The sequence below is a fragment of the Ambystoma mexicanum genome, chromosome 3p, assembly GCF_040938575.1.
Source record: "Ambystoma mexicanum isolate Mex_15411 chromosome 3p, UKY_AmexF1_1, whole genome shotgun sequence".
Taxonomy (NCBI): domain Eukaryota; kingdom Metazoa; phylum Chordata; class Amphibia; order Caudata; family Ambystomatidae; genus Ambystoma; species Ambystoma mexicanum.
In genome coordinates this window covers 200,379,885-200,398,323 of record NC_090925.1, presented here as the reverse complement: position 1 = coordinate 200,398,323, position 18,439 = coordinate 200,379,885, and the positions used below count along the sequence as shown (strand labels likewise).

The 18,439-nt window shown below is 47.6% G+C and overlaps 1 protein-coding gene across 2 annotated transcripts in view; it reads right to left on the bottom strand.

Annotated features, from left to right (window-relative positions):
• The window catches only part of USP5 (ubiquitin specific peptidase 5), a 1,083,475-nt gene that overhangs the window by 857,085 nt on the left and 207,951 nt on the right, over positions 1-18,439 (bottom strand). For both annotated transcript variants that reach the window (XM_069650637.1, XM_069650636.1), the window contains exon 2: positions 15,333-15,458. In XM_069650637.1, coding sequence (XP_069506738.1) covers positions 15,333-15,458 — 126 coding nt within the window. The remainder of the gene's footprint in view (positions 1-15,332; positions 15,459-18,439) is intronic.

Sequence of the window (18,439 nt, the reverse complement as noted above, 5' to 3'; positions counted from 1 at the left end):
AATAACCTACCAGCAAAGCCCCAGGAGCGGACGGGCTACAGGTTGTAGGTGCTTCCCCCCGTTATTGGCAATGTTAAATGAGGCCTTCGAGACAGGGAGACTACCGGAATCCCTGAGAGAGGCAATAATAATCCTGCTTCTTAAACCTAATAAGCCAAGCACAAACTGTGGGTCGTATAGACCGCTCTCCATGCTAAACCAAGATAGCAAAATACTCACGGCTGTGCTGGCAGACAGACAGACTGGTCATAACCAAACTCATACATCCTGACCAGCCTGGATAGGTTCCGGGCAGAAGTATATCCGACAACCATAGAAGACTGTGCCGCGTAATGGAACATGCAGAAGACAACGCAAATGAAGTAGCTATTGTCTCACCAGACGCGCTGAAAGCCTTCGACACTGTAAGATGGCCCTGGCCGATGGTGGCCCTGAAGGAATATGGAATGGGGTCTGGGTACTTGAAGTGGGTGAAACCGTTGTATAGCTTGCTACTAGCCAGAGTCAAAACGGGAGCGATCATTTCGGACAAATGGCAACTGAGTAGAGGTACTAGACAAGGCTGCCCATGGCCCCGATGCTGTACATCCTCGCACTAGAACCCTTAGTGATATATCTGTGACAATATGAAGGTGTAGGGGTCTACACTTAGGGGGGGGCACCTAATATCATTGTATGCAGACGACGTGCTGCTGTATCTGGGATATCCGGAGGAAAACCTGCAATATGTCTTAGAAGTAATGGAGCAATTTGCGTCACTCTCCGGCATAGCAGTCAACCCCAAGAAGTCATGCATATTTCCGCTAGGGGGATACAAAGGAATCCCGCGAGAAAATTTACCAGTTTTACAAATACCCTGGGAGACTAGAACGTTTAGATACTTAGGGATCGATATCTATCATGTGGTAGAAGATGAACACAAGTATAACACAGAAAAAACAGTAGCAAACATTGAAAACAGCATGGGGTTCTGGGCTAAACTCCCCCTGGCAAAGGTGGGGAGGCTGGCATTGTTGAAGATGGTTGTATTGCCTAGGCTGTTACACTTTTTTGCGAATATCCCATATATGTTGCCCAAACACTTCTTTGGTAAACTTCAGAGCTTATGTAGAGGCTTTATTTCGCACAATACCAGGTATAGGATTGCCTTATGGAAACTACAAAACACGTATGAAAAAGAGGCCATCAAATTGCCCAACTTTGAGATATACCATTTGGCCGGGCAGCTACAGTATGTGGCCAAGTGACTAACTGAAGACTCAACAGCAGAGTCCAGACTGTTGAGAGCTGAATGCGCCCCGTTATTTCTGAAAGAACTGATATGGTGCCCAAATCAGAGCTAAAAGGGCGATCGAAGTAGCTAGAACTGGGATACTGGGATGGAAGACATGGCGCAAGGCATGTCAGGCCATGAAGAACCCGATTCCTTGCTCCCCGCAAGTGTCGCTAGTGACGTTGCGGGGAGTGGATAAGCAGCTAAGAAAGACGATTTGTAGACACTGGGAACCAGTGGGAATAGCAACACTGAGTGATGCATTGGAATTTGAAACACTAATGGAAGAAACTGGAATACACCCGGGGCAAAATACTCACGGCTGTGCTGGCAAACAGACTTAGACCCACACTTCAGATCTAACCTCATCCAATGGATCAAGGAAAACGGCAACTAACCTAACTAGTCCCTACCTACACCTGCTGTTGTTATCGATTTATTTACATAACGTTACCTACACCATCTGTTGCTATCTGCTCTTTGTACATAATGTTCCTCATGTTTTTGCCGAATATGTATAAACTGCATGTATATGTCGCCTTACAGTTTCATACTATGATGTATTGTAATGGAATGCATTTCAACATACACCTTACAGCATTGTAATCTAAGCTGAACAACCCTCTTTATGCCTTCGGCGACCTAATATCTTCAGGTCTGGTGCGCATAATAAATAAAACAAACAAACAAACAAACATCACCTACACTAGACTGGTGAGGCGGGTAAGAGTCATGGTCTGAAATAGAACTAGAAGAACAACCAGACTTGGCAATAGAGACGATATGACATGCAACCATAATAGCATTTCTGATGATTGTATCTGCTTAGATTCACATGCTGTGCATATGGTCCGACATCCAGTGTTAACCGCTGAGTATTTAAATCTCGTCTTTCGGGGACTGAAAGGGGACGTCGGCATAGGCGTGTCTGTAACACTATCCCTATCGTGACGTTTAGTGTACCCAAAATCCCTCACGCGCCGAGGTCCCTCCGATTGTATTTTCTCTGCCATGAGGGAGCCCAAGGCTATTGTGAGTGAGTACATGAAGAAGAGAGAAGTAGTAAGATGTCCATGTTCCTTCCAACCCGAGCGGGGAGGTAGGGAGGGCACATGTGAATCTAAGCAGATACAATCATCAGAAATGCTATTACGGTAAGTAATGCAGGTCTTCTGATGCTTGTTAATCTGCTTAGAATCACATGCTGTGCACAGACTAGCGAGCAGTACCCGGAGTTGGAGGTGGGTTGTGAGAAGGAACCGTAGAGAAAAGAGGTCTGTACTGCTTGTACCACCTAAGAATCAGACCTAGAATGAGGGTCTAGGCAATAGATTTTTGTAAAGGTGTGTACAGAACTCCAGGTTGCCCCTTTGTAAATGGACTCGAGGGGAACATTTGCAATGAAGGCTATGGATGCCCCAGTGCCTCGAGTAGAATGTGCTCTAGACTTGAAGGGCAGTTCTCTCTTAGCAAGAGTGTAGCATAGTGTGATGCATTTGACAATCCACCTTGAGATAGCTCATTTAGAGACAGGATCCCCTTCTCTGCCAGCTTTCAAACGAAAAACTGGTTTGTTTTCCTCAGTGGTTTAGTTCTTTCCAGATAAAACATGACTGCCCTGCGCACATCTAGTGTGTGTAGGCTTCTTTTACCCATGCTAGTGGGATTCTGGAAAAAAGTAGGTAGTTCAATCGATTGGTTCACATGTAACTCCGAGATGAATTTAGGCGCACATCTGGAATGAGTGCGCAGAACTACCTTATCCCTGTGGACTGTAACAAAGGGGTCTAGAACAGAAAGAGCCTGTAGTTCGCTAACCCTTTAATAGAAGTGATAGCCACTAGGAAGGCCATTTATAAGTCAGGTCTTTTAGACTTGCTTTATGCTTTGGATCAAATGGAGCTCCCATGAGCCTGGTCAAAACCACATTTAGGTCCCACTCAGAAGCTGGGTGAGAAACGGGAGTATAAATCCTTTTAACCCCTTCCATAAAGGCCTTGATCACTGGTATCTTCCACCACAACACCTTTTGTTGTGATGTGGTGTAGGCTGAGAGTGCAGCCAGATGAACCTTTAGGGAATTGAAGACCAACCCAGTATCTAACAGATGGGTAAGGTACAGCACAATGTTTGTGGGTGAGCAATCGATGGGATTGACGCCCTTGGAATTACACCAGATGACAAAACGTTTCCATTTGCTGGCATAGCAATAGCGTGTGGTCGGCTTTCTAGCTTCCCCGAGTATGTCCATGCACCTCTGAGGGAGCTATAGGTGTCCAAACTCTATGACTTCAGGAGCAAGTTCAGAGTTTGTGGACATGGGTGTAGGGTATCCCCCGTGTCCTGAGACAACATGTTGTACGGGCAGGGAAGGGTTACTGGTGGGGAGAGGGGCATTTCCATCAGATGAGCGAACCAGGGTTGGTGGGCCTACATGGGGGCCACCAGTATCATGGTAACTGGTTCCTGGTACATCTTGTGCACCATCTTGTTGAGAAGGGGAGTCTTTGGAGCGTAATCAAATTTCCCTGACCATGTTATGCAGAGACCGTTCCGCTTGGAGCGCTTCTGGGGGTACCTGGAGGCATAGTCTTAGCATTGGGAGTTCTCCTGAGTCGCGAACAGGTCGATCTCTGGGAAGCCCCATTCTGCGAAGATGTTGGACACGATGTCTTCATGCAGACGCCATTCGTATTCTTCAGGCAGAGGAAAATCTCTGCTGAGTACGTCTGCCAGAAGATTGAGTTCCCTTGGAACATGTTGGGACAACAGAAACATCTGGTGTTTGAGAGCCCATTTCCAAATATTTTGGGACAGCTTGGTTATCCCTGGAGAGTGTATGCCCCCCCCGTTTGTTCAGGTAGTACATAGCTGAAGTGCTGTCCGTTAGAATCAGCACTGTCTTCCCTTGCAGTTGCATCTGAAAGGCCTTCAATGCCTTGAACACCACTAATAGTTCCAGGAACGTTATGTGGTTGGACGCTACTTGAGGGGAGCACACTCCATGTGCTGTCTGCTGAAGAAGGTGAGCTCCCCACCCTGTGAGAGATGCGTCGGTCATGAGTGGCTTCCACTGCAGGGGTGGTGAAGGTCTTCCCCTTCAAGAGGTTTTCTCTTGACCACCACTGCAGAGAAAGAACGAGGGCTGGCGAGACAACTACCAGATCTTCCCACTGTCCGTTGGCCTGACAACACTGGCTGTTGAGCCACTCTTGCATGGGACGCATGCGCAGCCGCGCGTGGGGAACCAAGTATATGCACAACACCATAATTCCTAGCAAGCGCATAGCTTTGCGCACCGTCACCCCCCGACTGGCTACATATTGAGGGATCTGGAAAAGCATGTTCTGAACCCTCTCGTTGGAGGGGAAAACGAGGCCATCTTTTGTCCGGATTAGAGCCCCCAGAAATTGTTTTGTTTGACTGGGGACTAGACTGGACTTTTTCTTATTGATAGAGAACCCCAGACTGAAGAGAAGGTCCACGGTTTTTTGGGTATTCAGAAAAAATGTGTCGTACGAGTCCCCTGTTATGAGCCAGTCGTCATGGTAAGGGTAAACCGGGACAGATAACCTGCACAGGTGTGCTGCAGCTACTGCCAGGACCTTCGTAAACACCCTTGGCGCTGAGGCGATGCCGAAGGGGAGTATCTTGAATTGGTAATGCCTGTCCTCTATCATGAACCTTAGATATTTTCTGTACGCTGGCAACATTGAAATATGAAAGTATGCATCTTTCATGTCCAATGTTGCCATGTAGTCCCCCTGTTTCAACAGTGTGATCACCTCCTGTAGCATTACCACAAAAAACTTTTGAGGTTTTATGAACTTGTTCGCTGGGCGCAGGTCTAGAACAGGGTACATGGTGAGGTCCTTTTTGGGTACAAGGAAGTACACTGAATAAATACCCTGGTTTACCTGAAGAACAGGGACAGCTTCTATGGCGTCCTTTCCCAACAGGGCTTCCACCTCTCGATTCAGGATCTCCAGATGGTCCGGTGAAAGGCGCTGGGAGCGTGTTGGTCTGAATTGTGGAGGTCGGATGAATTCCACACAGTACCCGTGGGCGACCGTCTTTATGACCCATTGGTCTAAAGTTATCCCCTCCCATGCAGTGAGGAAAGATGTTAAGCGCCCCCCGACCGGGATGACATGGCAGGTGACCCGGATCTGATGGTCATTTCTGACCGGAAGCTGTGGCACCTCCAGGATTGGGGCCTCTACCTCTGGCTTTGCCGCATCGCTGACCCCTTGGAGGGTAGTAAGCAGGGCTCCCCGATGCTTGTCCAGTATTGAAATCTCTCGTGCCATAGTTGTTCTGGTGTTTGCACAGGACTGCCCTAGAAAGGACGGCCGAGAGTTACTTCCTCTCTGTGGGGACGGTCTCTGAGTGATCTGCTGCAGAACTTGCCAACAGCGTAGTATTATTTGCTATACGCGTGGTATATGCAGCAGCCGAGGCGACTCGCTTGCCCAATGCATACAGCCTTTTGGGATTCCCTATCCAGAGGTGCTTCCCCCCCGTGGCAAGGGGTACTCCTGCCCGTTTCTGGGTGGTAGTCAATACCAGAAAATCGGGGGTAGCATGCCCTTTAATGTATAGTTGGTCCGAAGGAGCTGGCCGACATAACTTTTTAACTCTTGGGTTCACTGCCCGAGTTTGCGCTGGTGATACAAGAGAGGGAACCAACCTTCTCTTAATAGAATTAAGGAGGGGAATGGCCTGGCTAGAGGGAGGTTTCTCCTTAAGAATATCCTCTACAAAGTCTTGTTCAGGCACAGCCTCTTGTGCAGAGATCTGAAAATGCTCAGCTGCCTTCTTTAACATGGTATTGAAGGCCATCTGGACATCAACAGGTGAGGCCTGGCGAGCCGGGGTGGACCGAGGAGAATCCAGGCACACAAAAATGAATAAATAAATCAGTGTCCTTATCTTGATGGGGGAGCATCGATGGGTCCGTCTCCACCTGCTGGGTTTCTTCCCAATTGTCCGTGACATCCACCTGGTCCTCCTCATAATTCTGTAGAAACAAAGTTTCTTCCTCTTCATTATAAAATGTCTCTATAAGTGTCCATTTGGACAATGTCTTCATGCTGGACAGGGACAGAAGGCTGATCTTCTTGTAGATGTGTTGATTGAAGATTAGGCTCTACACAAGATCTTTTCGGGGAAGGATGCTCAGAAAAACGAATAATTCTTTCCAGGCGGTGCATACACCCTTCAGATTTCTCCCTTGTCCATTTAGAGGACCCAGAAGGGCCTATGGGTGGAAAAACGTTGCCTTCTGCCCTATGGCTTTGAAGATTGTCTCGTAGGGAGTTAGAAAGAGGCTCTTGACTGTCGTCATAGTAATCGTGAGAATCGGGATGCCATGACGTATCCCCGGCTCGTACCATGCTTTACGGTGGAAGGGGAATAAGCCCAACCGCCGAAGTAATTATCTTGATGCTTTCTTCCATAATCGCTGAATCCGCGTGAGACAAAGGTTCCGAAGAACTAGCGGTAGATTTATTACCTTCCACAGCGTTAGAGGGCCTAGCGGTCGGTTTTTCGATTTGAGGCCTAGTCGTGATTTTTGGGCCTACTGCGGCCTTCTGGACCGTCGGATTTCCGCGCTTTGCGGTGTGCCCCCGATTTAGGGGTAGCGCTCTTGTTTGATTTAAGATGACCAGTCTCAAGACGCTGCTGCAGATGCGGGGAAGGCTTTGGATCTGTACGATCCGAGGAAACCGCCGAAATGTCAGTCGGTCCCGTTAGCGCTTTCACCTTTTTCGACGTACCCGTCGAAATAAGTGTAGGGGTTGTGTGCTTAGTGAAATGTGATTGTACGCCCCTGTCGCCGGGTGTTGTCCCTGAATCGGGACAAGAGTCAGGCCTTGAAGGGTCGGGACGGGCGTGGCGGACCTAGAAGTTTCTGCCTCAAGGTCCATCACATCCGCAACGGATGCTTGGTCATCGGAAGTCCCCGCATCACTTTCGGCAGGTGTGGTGGTGGGGGAAGGCGGCCGAAGGAGTTTACAGGCCGCACACCGCTTCTCCACCAGATCTTAGGTGCCGAAATCCACCACCGTAGACAATTTCCCCGCCATCTTTGTCGAAGTTGTTCTTGTCGAAGTGACTTAACGGGGAAACCAACAAGTCGGTTAAAGATAAACAAGGTCTCTTATGCAAGAGCTTCGCTATAGGGCACCCAGTTATCTTGGAGGAAAAAAACTGTCTGAGGGACCTCGGCGTGTGAGGGATTTTGGGTACACTACACGTCACGATAGGGATAGTGTTACAGACACGCCTATGCCGACGTCCCCTTTCGGTCCCCGAAAGACAAGATGCAATACTCCGCGGTTACCAGTGGATGTCGGACCACATGCAAAGCATGTGATTCTAAGCAGATTAGCAAGCAAAAGAAATGATATTTCGGAAGGGGGGCACAAGGTATCCCGGATCTATGAACTGGTAATGTCCAGGGTGGGAAAGGAAGTGACCCAGCAGAGACGGGAGGGAGAGGACGACACTGGGGAACCCATACAAGATGGGCAATGGGAAAGAGCACAGAAGTACCATAGAAAAGTGTCCAGGAACGCAAGACTACAACAGATCCAGCTATATGTAACCCATAGGGCATACATGACCCCTCAAAGGATCACCTGATTCAAGAGCACAGAGACACAAACATGCCCCAGATGTGGAGAAGTGAACGCAGGGATGATACACCTGTTTTGGCCATGCCCAGAGATTGGGAAATTCTGGGGTGACGTCTCCCATCGCTTAACTAATTGAGAAAGGAATTAAGCTAGATGTGGAATCTGTGTGGGCATGCAAGGTGGGGGGCAAGGTGGGGGGGATTCACTAGACCATGGAACCTGAAACATGTGAGCAAACCTAAGGACTTTCCCTACATTCTGGCCAAACGCAGAATAGCTATGGGATGGAAATCGTGCCACAGGCCCAGGTTAGAGGTGTGGTGGCATGATCTTCAGAAATGGGCTGAAGTGGAAACAGCAGTATGGTATGAAGCGGCCAACTGGAGACATCTAGTGGCCACATTATCTGGGACCGCCCAGGCCAGTCCAAGTGAACACGATACCTCTGGGAGCACGGAAGGTGGGGTGCACCCGGAGGAATGATAACTGAGGGCAGTAGTGGGGTAGGCTCGGGTTACGGGGGAGAGGGGGTATGGGGATGGCGGTGTAAATTTACTTTAAGGTATATGATGTTTGGAAGCTAATTGCTTGCACTGTTGGGTGTATTTTGGTGTTTGTTGATTGTAAAAACCAATAAAAATGTAAAAAAAAAAAAAAAAAAAAAAAAAAAACACTAGCAGCAGTGGCCAAGTTATACACAGACACAGCCGGACTCCCGGCGCACTGAGAGCGGAATATGGGTCCGGAGCGGGGGCGGTGAGAGCCTCGTCTGGGTCGGGTCGTGAGTCATGGCATCCAAAACAAGCAAATAAAGGGAAACAGCCATTGATGTATATTTTTATCAAATCGCCCCTCAAAGGAGAGATAACAAAATCTATTGAAAGCAGCACACACTGAGAGACTGCCTCACCAAGAGCCGATCGCCAGATCCTGGATGCCATTGCAGACCTGAAAGTGACTTGGGAATCCAAGCTGGGCTCCACCATCGCGGAATTGAAGATGTCCCTCGAAGCTAAAATAGACGTGTTCAGCGTGGACGTTAACCTCCTGAGGCAGGATGTGAGGGGTTTAGCTGAACATACAGGTAAACTGGAGAAAGATGTGACGGCGAACACGAATAGCTGCACCGCCAACGCTGAAGAGATCTCTGTGCTGCAGTAGCAAGTGTGGATTCTAGAAAACGGGGCAGAGGAAGCAGAAGGAAAGGCACGCAGGAATAATATCCGTATCGTCGGGCTGCCGGAGGGGATGGAGAGCCCAGACCCGATCATCTACGTTGAAAACTTGCTGGTACAAGAAATAGGGGCTGGCACGCTTACGCAGGGGTTTGAAGTGGAAAGGGAGCACAGGGCCTTGACAAAGAAACCACCACCAGGAGCACCCCCTGGGCCGATTATTGCAAAAATCCAAAATGATAAGTATAGGGAGAAAATTCAGGAATATTTCAGCAAAGGAGGCACCATTAGCAGAGCGTCGGCCACCATAACGGCATACCCAGACTACATCTTCCAGGTGCAGCGGCAGCGGTTAAGCTACGTGTCGACAGCTACGCAAGTCTGGCTTCAAATACATGCCGCTCTATCCAGCAAGATTGAAAGTGTTGCATAAAGATAAGACGCTCTTCTTCAAGTCTTCGGAGGAGGCGACAAAATGGATGGACATGCAGAACTGCCCGGCGGGCGCGATGACCAGACAAGAGGCGGCAGAGGCAAGTGATCTTATGCCTAATCTGAAATTGATACGCTAAGAGTGGAGGTGAGATAAACATGCATGGACTAAAGGAGGCTGGTGGGATCAGTGACTCTGGGTCGCCTTGACACAAACTTGCACTGAGCAAGGGAGGAATTTTCCACAACTTCTTGGAATCGTCCCACAGAAGCTGGGACCCAGACGGGAAGCAGAGGGACGGAATGCAGTGGAGCCCAGCAGGAAAGTAAAATGACGTAACAAGGGGGCAGGGCACCCACAATAAGGCACTATTTTTGGACTAGACTATAGATTATAATGTAGGGAACCAGACATACAAGTACAAGGCTTGATGTAAATGTAAATTGGTAACGGGAGTCACAGAGGGAACGCATCAGCAACCCCAGTAGGTATTTTAGTAGGGATACTAAGAGTAATACACACCCCCAAACCCCCAAGATTTCTGAGTATTGGCTAGGCAGAGTAAGGGGTTAGATGTGGGGTAGCGTGAGATCCCGGGATGGAGCTGGGCAACAAGTTGGGGAGTTTGAAATGGGAATTTGGAGTGGAGGGTCAGGGGGTCGGGGGGGGTGTTTGGAGTGGTAGGAATATTGGGCTAGGGGGAGCCTGCAATCACAAGCCAAGTCCACGAAGAAGAGGGTGGGAGCGGAGTTCGGGGGAGTAGGGAACGGATGATATTGGGGATCTGAAGATACTGACTTGGAATGTGAGAGGGCTAAATAGTTTTATCAAGCGAAACAAGATCATGATGTATCTGAAAAGACAGAATAGATATCGCATTGCTACAGGAAAAAACATCTAACCAGGGATAAACTAGAGGTACTAATAAGGAAATGGAAAGCGACTACAATAGGCGCAACATATTTTACGCATGCCAGGGGGAGGTCATTACGTGGATAGGACTGCATGTCCTGTTTAAACTGTTACAACAAGAGGTACAGACAGATGGAAGAATGTTATTGTTGAAGGGGTTGGTGGGGAACAGAGAGGTGAACGTCATCAATGTATATGCCCCGAATAATGACACCACATTACATTTCAGGAACCTGTATGCAAAGATCAGCCCATATATAGATAGAGCACTCGTACTAGGAGGGGATTTCAACTGCATATTAGAACTCACACTTGATAGATCGGATAAGAAAATGGCCAAGCCTACTCCAGCAGCAAAGGTCCTAGGGACACTTTTGAATGATTTCTGTTTGGTGGATGTGTGGAGGAAACTTCACCCACAATGCAGGGAGTACTTGCACTATTCAGCCCTACACACTAGGTTGGACTATTTATTTTCATCCAGCACATTATTAGGGGACATGAGAAGTGCGGAATACAAAGCTGCACTACTCTCGGACCACGCGCCGCTGATTGTGACATGGCAGATCTCACACTCCAGGTCTAGAATCCCGACATGGAAGTTTAGGGCTGAAGCTTTGAGGGACACAATATTCAGGGAAGACCCGAGGAAGGTAATAAAAGAATACTTTGAATATAACACAGGGAGTGTGAGGTCAGCCGGCACGTTGTGGGAGGAATTGAAAGTGGTGGTGAGGGGGGAGGCAATTAAAAAAAAACAAAAGGACTACAGGGGGGGCATAGTGCGAGTACTACAAGACACGGAAACAGAGATAGAGGCTAAAATGCAAGAGGGGGAGGGTTCCTCGGGGGAGGCTGAGGTTATACTCCAAATACAGGAGAAATGGAGGGGTCACTGGGAGAGATTATGCAACTTGAACTATAAGAAATATGTAGAAAGGTAACATGCGGAAGGTGATAAGCCGGGGAGGTTTCTGGCCTAGTTGTGTAAGAATAAAGCCCCCAGACAGGCGATCAGGGAAATACAAAGAGAAGACGGGTCGATGGCGAACACTCAAGAAGGGATGAATAAATGCTGCTATGAATATTATCAGAGGTTATACGCAAATAAGATTGAGGATGAAGAAATTGATATATTAGATACACTGGCCGAGATCATTCTGCCAAGGCTCAGGGAAGCAGACCGAGAATTTAGAGGCCCCACTCACGCTGGAGGAGCTGGAGCGCGTGGTAAAGACATTACCCAATAACAAGGCCCCAGGGTCGGACAGGCTACAGAGCGAGTTCTATACAACATATAAGGCTGATGTACTTCCACCGATGTTGGCCATGCTAAACGAGGCATTTGACAGGGGTAGGTTGCCAGAGACCCTCAGGGAAGCGATCCTTATTGCCGGATAAAATGAGCACGGACTGCGGATCCTATAGACCGCTATCGATGCTCAATCAGGATAGCAAGATCCTCACCGCACTGATGGCAAACAGATTAAGGCCAGTGTTAAATAAACTGATACAACCTGACCAGATGGGCTATGCCCCGCGCAGGTGTATCTCTGATAATCTCAGGAGGCTTCACCATGTCATAGATTGGACAGAAGGGATCCCCCAGGAAGTGGCGATAGTCTCACAGGAAGCGGTAAAAGCCTTTGACTCGTTCAAATGCAGTGGCCGATGGCGGTCCTAAAATAATGCGGAATAGGACCAATGTACTTGAAATGGGCCCAGTTGCTGTACAGTGATCCGGTGGCACAAGTCCGTACAGGACTCATCACCTTGGAACAGTGGTCACTGAGCAGGGGCACAAGGCAGGGGTGCCCCTGGTCCTCGATGCTCCTTATCCTGGCCCTGGAACACTTGGTGGCATATTTAAGGTATCACTATAGAGAGGTGGGCATCAACACGAAAGAGGGACAGCATCTGATATTGTACGTAGATGACATGCCGTTATATTTGAAATACCCCGGGGAAAACTTGCAATACATTCTAGAGGTAATGGACCAATACGCGATACTCACTGGTATAACAATTAACCCCAGAAAGTCTGTCATATTCCCCCTAGGCAGATATGTGGGAACGACACGACAAGAGCTACCATTGTTGCAGATAGGCTGGGCAACCGATACCTTCAGATACCTGGGAGTGGATATATATCATAAGGTTGAAGATGAACACAAATATAACACGGAGAAGGTGGTCAGAAATATTGAATGCAACATGATATTCTGGGCCCGGTTGCCATTGATGGGCGGAGGGGCATTGCTGAAGATTATTGTGCTACCCAGACTACTGCATTATTTCGCGAATGTCCCGTACATGATTCATGATACCTAAGCGGTTCTTCACCAGGGTACAGAGTATATGCATAGGGTTCATTTGGCATAATTCTAGGAATAGGATTGCACTATGGAAATTGCAGAACCCGTACGAGCAGGGAGGGGTCAGACTGCCCAATTTTGAGGTGTACTATCTGGCCGGCCAACTTCAATACGTGGAAAGATGGATATCCGAGGACCCCACACCAGAATCTAAATTGTTGAGGGCGGAAAGTGCACCATTTTTTCTGAATTAATGGATGTGGCTAGCAGAACCTCAGAAAGTGGGAAGGTCTGCATTACTAGACCTGGGAAGGAATATTTAGCGCAGAGCCTGCCGAGTGATGGGAAGCCCGCTACCGTTCTCCCCACAGGTACCATTAGTGGCGCTGAAAGGGATAGACACGCAATTGAGGACTATTAGAGATCACTGGGAACCAGAAGGATCATCAACTGTCGGAGATATATGGCAGGAATGGGAGAAGATATAATTCGATATCATGGCTAAACGCAGGATAGCAAAGGGATGGAAGGCAAGTAGCAGACCAAATGCAGAGGCCTGGTGGCGGGATCTCCTGAAATGGGTGGATGCGGAGACAGTGGTGTGGAGAGAAGCGGTGGCTAAAGGGGAGTGTGGGGGGGAGAGGAAGCGAGTACACTCACAGCATGGTCGCCTCATTGTCAGGAACTATACAAGAGGAACCCGAAGAAGATAACTCCCTGGGAAGAGCGGAGGATGACACACCCATGAACCAATAAAGGTAGGCGGCGGGACTGCAGGGCTCCGGAGGGAGGAAGGGGAAGTTTGGGGACTGTTATTTGGGCACCACGTTTTGGTGCAATGTATGTTGATTAATATTGAAACCAATACAAATATGCTAAAAAAAAAAAAAAATTAGACTTATTAAGATCAGGATATAGAGCTTGTGAATGAGGAAGATCAGAGGGCACTCGTGCCAAGATGGAATATATGGTTTCGACTTGGGAGGACTGGGAGCAGCTGCAGGAACACAGCAACCCTCCAAAGCAGAATTTGCTGGTGCACTGGGTCTTGGGGATTATGATCAAGTGGGGTCGGAGTAAGCCTGTAAATTGTAGTTTCTGGCGTTTGGGGTGGGGGGGTCGGAGGCATGTAAAGGGTGAGTTATGTTCATGTTAAACAGTTCTTGTATTGGGCGGGAGTGAGGAGAGGGAATTACCTCACTGATTGTGCAAGCTTACTCACGCGACACTACCGTCGCAGATCTCAGCGGATGCCACTCCAAGATAACGATACTCACATGGAACATTGGGGATCTGAACAACCCTCGGAAGTTCTGTCAAGTAATACAATATGCCAACAGGCATCAGGTGAATGTGTTGATGCAAGAAACACATCTAGACAAAAAAGACAGGATACTTCCAGCACAAGGGTGGGAAATTCACAGATAAAGCTTAGCATACTCCTCACACTCGAAAGGTGTGGCAACATATGTGCATACTGCGCTACACTGCAGACACCACACACAAATAGCAGACGATCAATGTAGATTCTTGCTCATGGCAGGGGAAACAGGTGGCAACAAGGTAGTACTGATCAATATATATGCGCTGAATATAGGCTCCCGTTCTTTCAATAGTGAGCTAGCTAGTTGAGTAGATTTGAGGATCAGATAGTATGGGTGGGGGACTTCAACCTGGCATTAACAGTCAAATTAGATACAGTGAACTCCACACAGGCCACACACCCTAAATCAGCCACAACATGGATGGAAATAGCAAGATGTCACACTCTAGTAGATGTGTGTAGATGAATGTACCCCGTGGCAAAAGTTCACATATCACTCGCAAGTACATGGGTCATCCTCAAGGAACGACTATATCATGGCAACTACCGGCATCATTCAGAGCACGAATGAATGTTCGATATTCCCTAGGACATTATCAAACGACTCCCAGTCTTCTCTTTTCGGTGGCCTGCTAACATTGCCAAATCATGCAGATGGCGATTTAAAATAGAAATGATCCGAGATGCGATCATTCGTAATGAAATTGAAGAGCTTTACCAGTTCGTTCAACTGAATATGCAGAGAGAGAGAGACTGGAGCAAGCCCTAGAACAGAGCGAAGTCCCCTCTACTTGAGGCAGCTTCGAGCATCTAGACATGAATTTACAGACGCGATGTCTCAGGAGTCATCCTGAAGAGCTAGGAAGGCCACAGGCCTATAGAAAGGGGGGGGGGGGGGGAATCGACCAGGTGAGATGCTAGCATGGACGATACGAAAGGAAAGAGAAAACACAGAGATACTGGCGATTGAGATGGCCCACCCAGATACTCCAGAAACAACACCAATCCTGCTGTACATCGCCCGTGGCATTTTCGATTATGCATTCCATGCTCATCGCTGCGACTGCAGCTTAAGCCAGTCCTCCACCCAACCCCCAGCTTTCTTTTATCCAAAATCCCAACTCCCACAGAGGTCTGCTTTTACAACACACTCCTTGACTGAATCAACCCAATTAAGTTACTGAGACCCACATTGATATCAGACTACCTTTCTTCGAGCCTGTGCCCAAGACCTGTTTCAAGCATAGTTTGTTAAATACCAGTTTGCGGATCCTCTTCATGTGCAGGAATACCCGCTGCCCAGTCTTCCGGTGATGACGGTCCACGTACTGCTTCCCAAATCCCAGGAATGTGTTCATGCAAACGTAAAGGCCTCCATCACTCTCCTGGAATGAGAGAGGAAGGCAAAGTATTAGAAGGAAGAAGAAGTGATGAGACAGGGTTCAGACATCTGCAAGTAGTCCAGCACATCAGGGGTGCCAAACATTGTAGACAACCCTTTCTAAGATATGTAAATTACAACAAATATGGATGAGGTCGAGAGGATAACATTTTAGAAGGAGCTGCAAAGTCCTATTATTAGAAGGCAACTCAAAATGCCAGTGATCGGCACTTGCTGATGTCAAGGTTTAACTGCAGAGTATCTTTTGAAAACACTAAAAAGTTACTTACCTTCAGCAGCACTGGAGTTGATGCAATACTTTAATTTTCCCTGAAGACGTTGATCAAGGATGACAGGTTCTCAGTTATTTCACGACTGCTAGCCCGAATTACTGGTCTGCACTAAAGAATCCAGCCCCATTTTATACAGCACACAACTCCGGACGCCATTGGCAGCGAGCATCTGAGATATCCGGATTGGCTGAGCAGTATAATGTGCCCATTGTCAAATTAACCCCTCCATCAGATATCTCAGGACATCAGCCCTGGCATCTCTGAAAAAGACCAGCTAGCATAAGGATACTTATATAGGTGGGTTAGGCCAGGGAGGGCTAATAAAATCCACCATCAGCTCCCCCACATCCCTAGCCTACACAATTGTTATGCTCAGCCCACTATGCAGACAAACCTCACTAATGGCGTGTACACCGAATTCTCACCCACAACAAATGAAACTAATGCTAACACAAACATGTATTCATGCTCATTAATACATGCTTCACATCCAAGCATGCAGCTGACATTGCAAACTTCACACTTGACACTCCCGATAACTAAGACTTGGATATCAATCTTGTAAGATCTTACCCTAGATGGGTGCAACATACTGGGTCAAGACATGGGGATGGATTAGACATCAACACAACTCAGTCTCTTGCTAACCACCATCCCATCAACAGCAAAAACTGCCTTTAAAACAAGTCGGCATAACTATACCCAAATTCTACCATTGCACCTTCACATTCAGAGCCCCATCCCCCAGATAGGAATGATGTTCATGGGAATAGACCAATTTCACTGCAACTACCTCAGAGAAATTAACCTCTGGTGACTTAGAGGACAAGAAAGACTCCTTCCCAAGTTTGCGGGACTCTCTCTCATAGGACAATCCACAAACATTCCAAGCGCAGTACTCTGGACCTCATCTTTTCCCAATGTCACTGCATGGATTACCGCCACTCCTCCTTCAAATTACCTTGTGCGCCCCTCTGTGTATCATTCAAAGATAAATAACTAGTCTTTGGTTTAAACCTTAATTCATTAAAGCCACTGAGCGCAGCTCTCTGTACATCATTCCAAAACTAATAATCCAGTCAGGTATTTAAACCTTGATTGACTCCATTGTTATTAGGCTCCTGAATCTCAAATCCTACACAATTAAATACATACTCAAAAATGTACTGATTTAAATCTAACCGGGTAATTAATTAATATCTCTCTCCCTCCCTCCCTCCCTCCATCCATCCATCCATCTAGCTTGGTTAATCGCCTCTGTGATGTGGCTCATTATAGCCCCTCTAAATCTGTGCGCAATGTGGCCAACTTCTTGTTCAAAAACATCATCTTTGCTACAGTTTCGTCTGACTCAACATTTCACCTTTAGTTCTATTATTTATAACATTGTATTTGTATCCACTTGCAGCATGCAGGACCGGAAACAACCTTTTGCGCTCCTACCCGTCTGGCTTCTGCTCAAAATACAGCACAGACACCACCTCCATCGAGGTAGTCTGCCATCCCCTGAAAATATTGCTGACCCCTGGTGCTCCTGCACCAAATATACAGACACAGGCTTTCAACCAAATTGTATTGTGGTTCAGCCAATTTCAATTTCAAGTATTGTAGTAGTTATTCACACAGCACCTTTTCCCTTTTTGTATGGCCTCAATGAGCATCGTGGTAGGAACGCCTTCAGGGACCGGAGTCCAAGGTATGGGAACATTCTCAGAAGAGGCTTAGAGTTTGTGTGTGCACTTTGCCAAGATTAGGAATTGGGTGGGCTGGCTAGGATCTAATAAGCGCCTAGAAACACTTCTGTACAGGCGCGTTATAAATGACATGACATATAAGCAACCCAACAGGCCAGGCATGTGGATGGGTGCGGAGGAAGGTCACGACAGAGCGCTAGTGCAAGAGACTTGTTATGTGTTCAGCTAGGCCAAATTTGTCATAGGTTGTGTCACTGTGTTTTAATGGCAGAGGTGTTGAGGCAAGTGGTTAGTTCACTGCCAGCTCTGTCACTGCTTTTGACAGGTGTCCAGTTAAAGTACCGAATACAAAGAAGCGAATGCCAAAGGGTCGACTCAATTTGACCTAAAACAAAAGGGTTTAATTATTATTTTTTTTTTCATATATTTGTTTTGGGTTTCCGTTTTGGAAAAAAAAGTGGTTTTTACCACAAAAAAGGGGGGATTACGGGGATCCCCTCCCCCCCAAAAAAATTAATAATAATTCGACCCTTTGGTTTTCGGTCCTTTTGATTCGACCCTTTGGTCATTCGATCCTATACATTCGAAACTTTGACCTAGAACCCTTTTGACACACTTCTCTGTGATGGCTACAAGATCCTCTCTAAGCCCAGGCTTAACCGGTCAGGAGGCAGAATGTGTCCCTGCTACTATCATTCCCACTCAGACCTACTCTTCCTTCGAATGCCTCGTCTGCAGGTTTGGTGTCACTCCAACCCTCTCGTTGACTCTTGCCACCATCTACAGGACCCCTGGTCCAGTCTCCCTCTTCCTCTCAGAGGGGTCCGACCTCACCTCTTCTCTCCTTGCCTCCACCTCCAAGCTTCTCCTCCTCATGGACTTCATTCACCTTGACTCTCCTGATTCGCCCACTTCACTCTTCCGCAGCCTCTTACTTTTCTTTCCCTCACCATTCTTCCTTCCGGTCCGACGCACTCAGCCAGACATACCTTGGATGC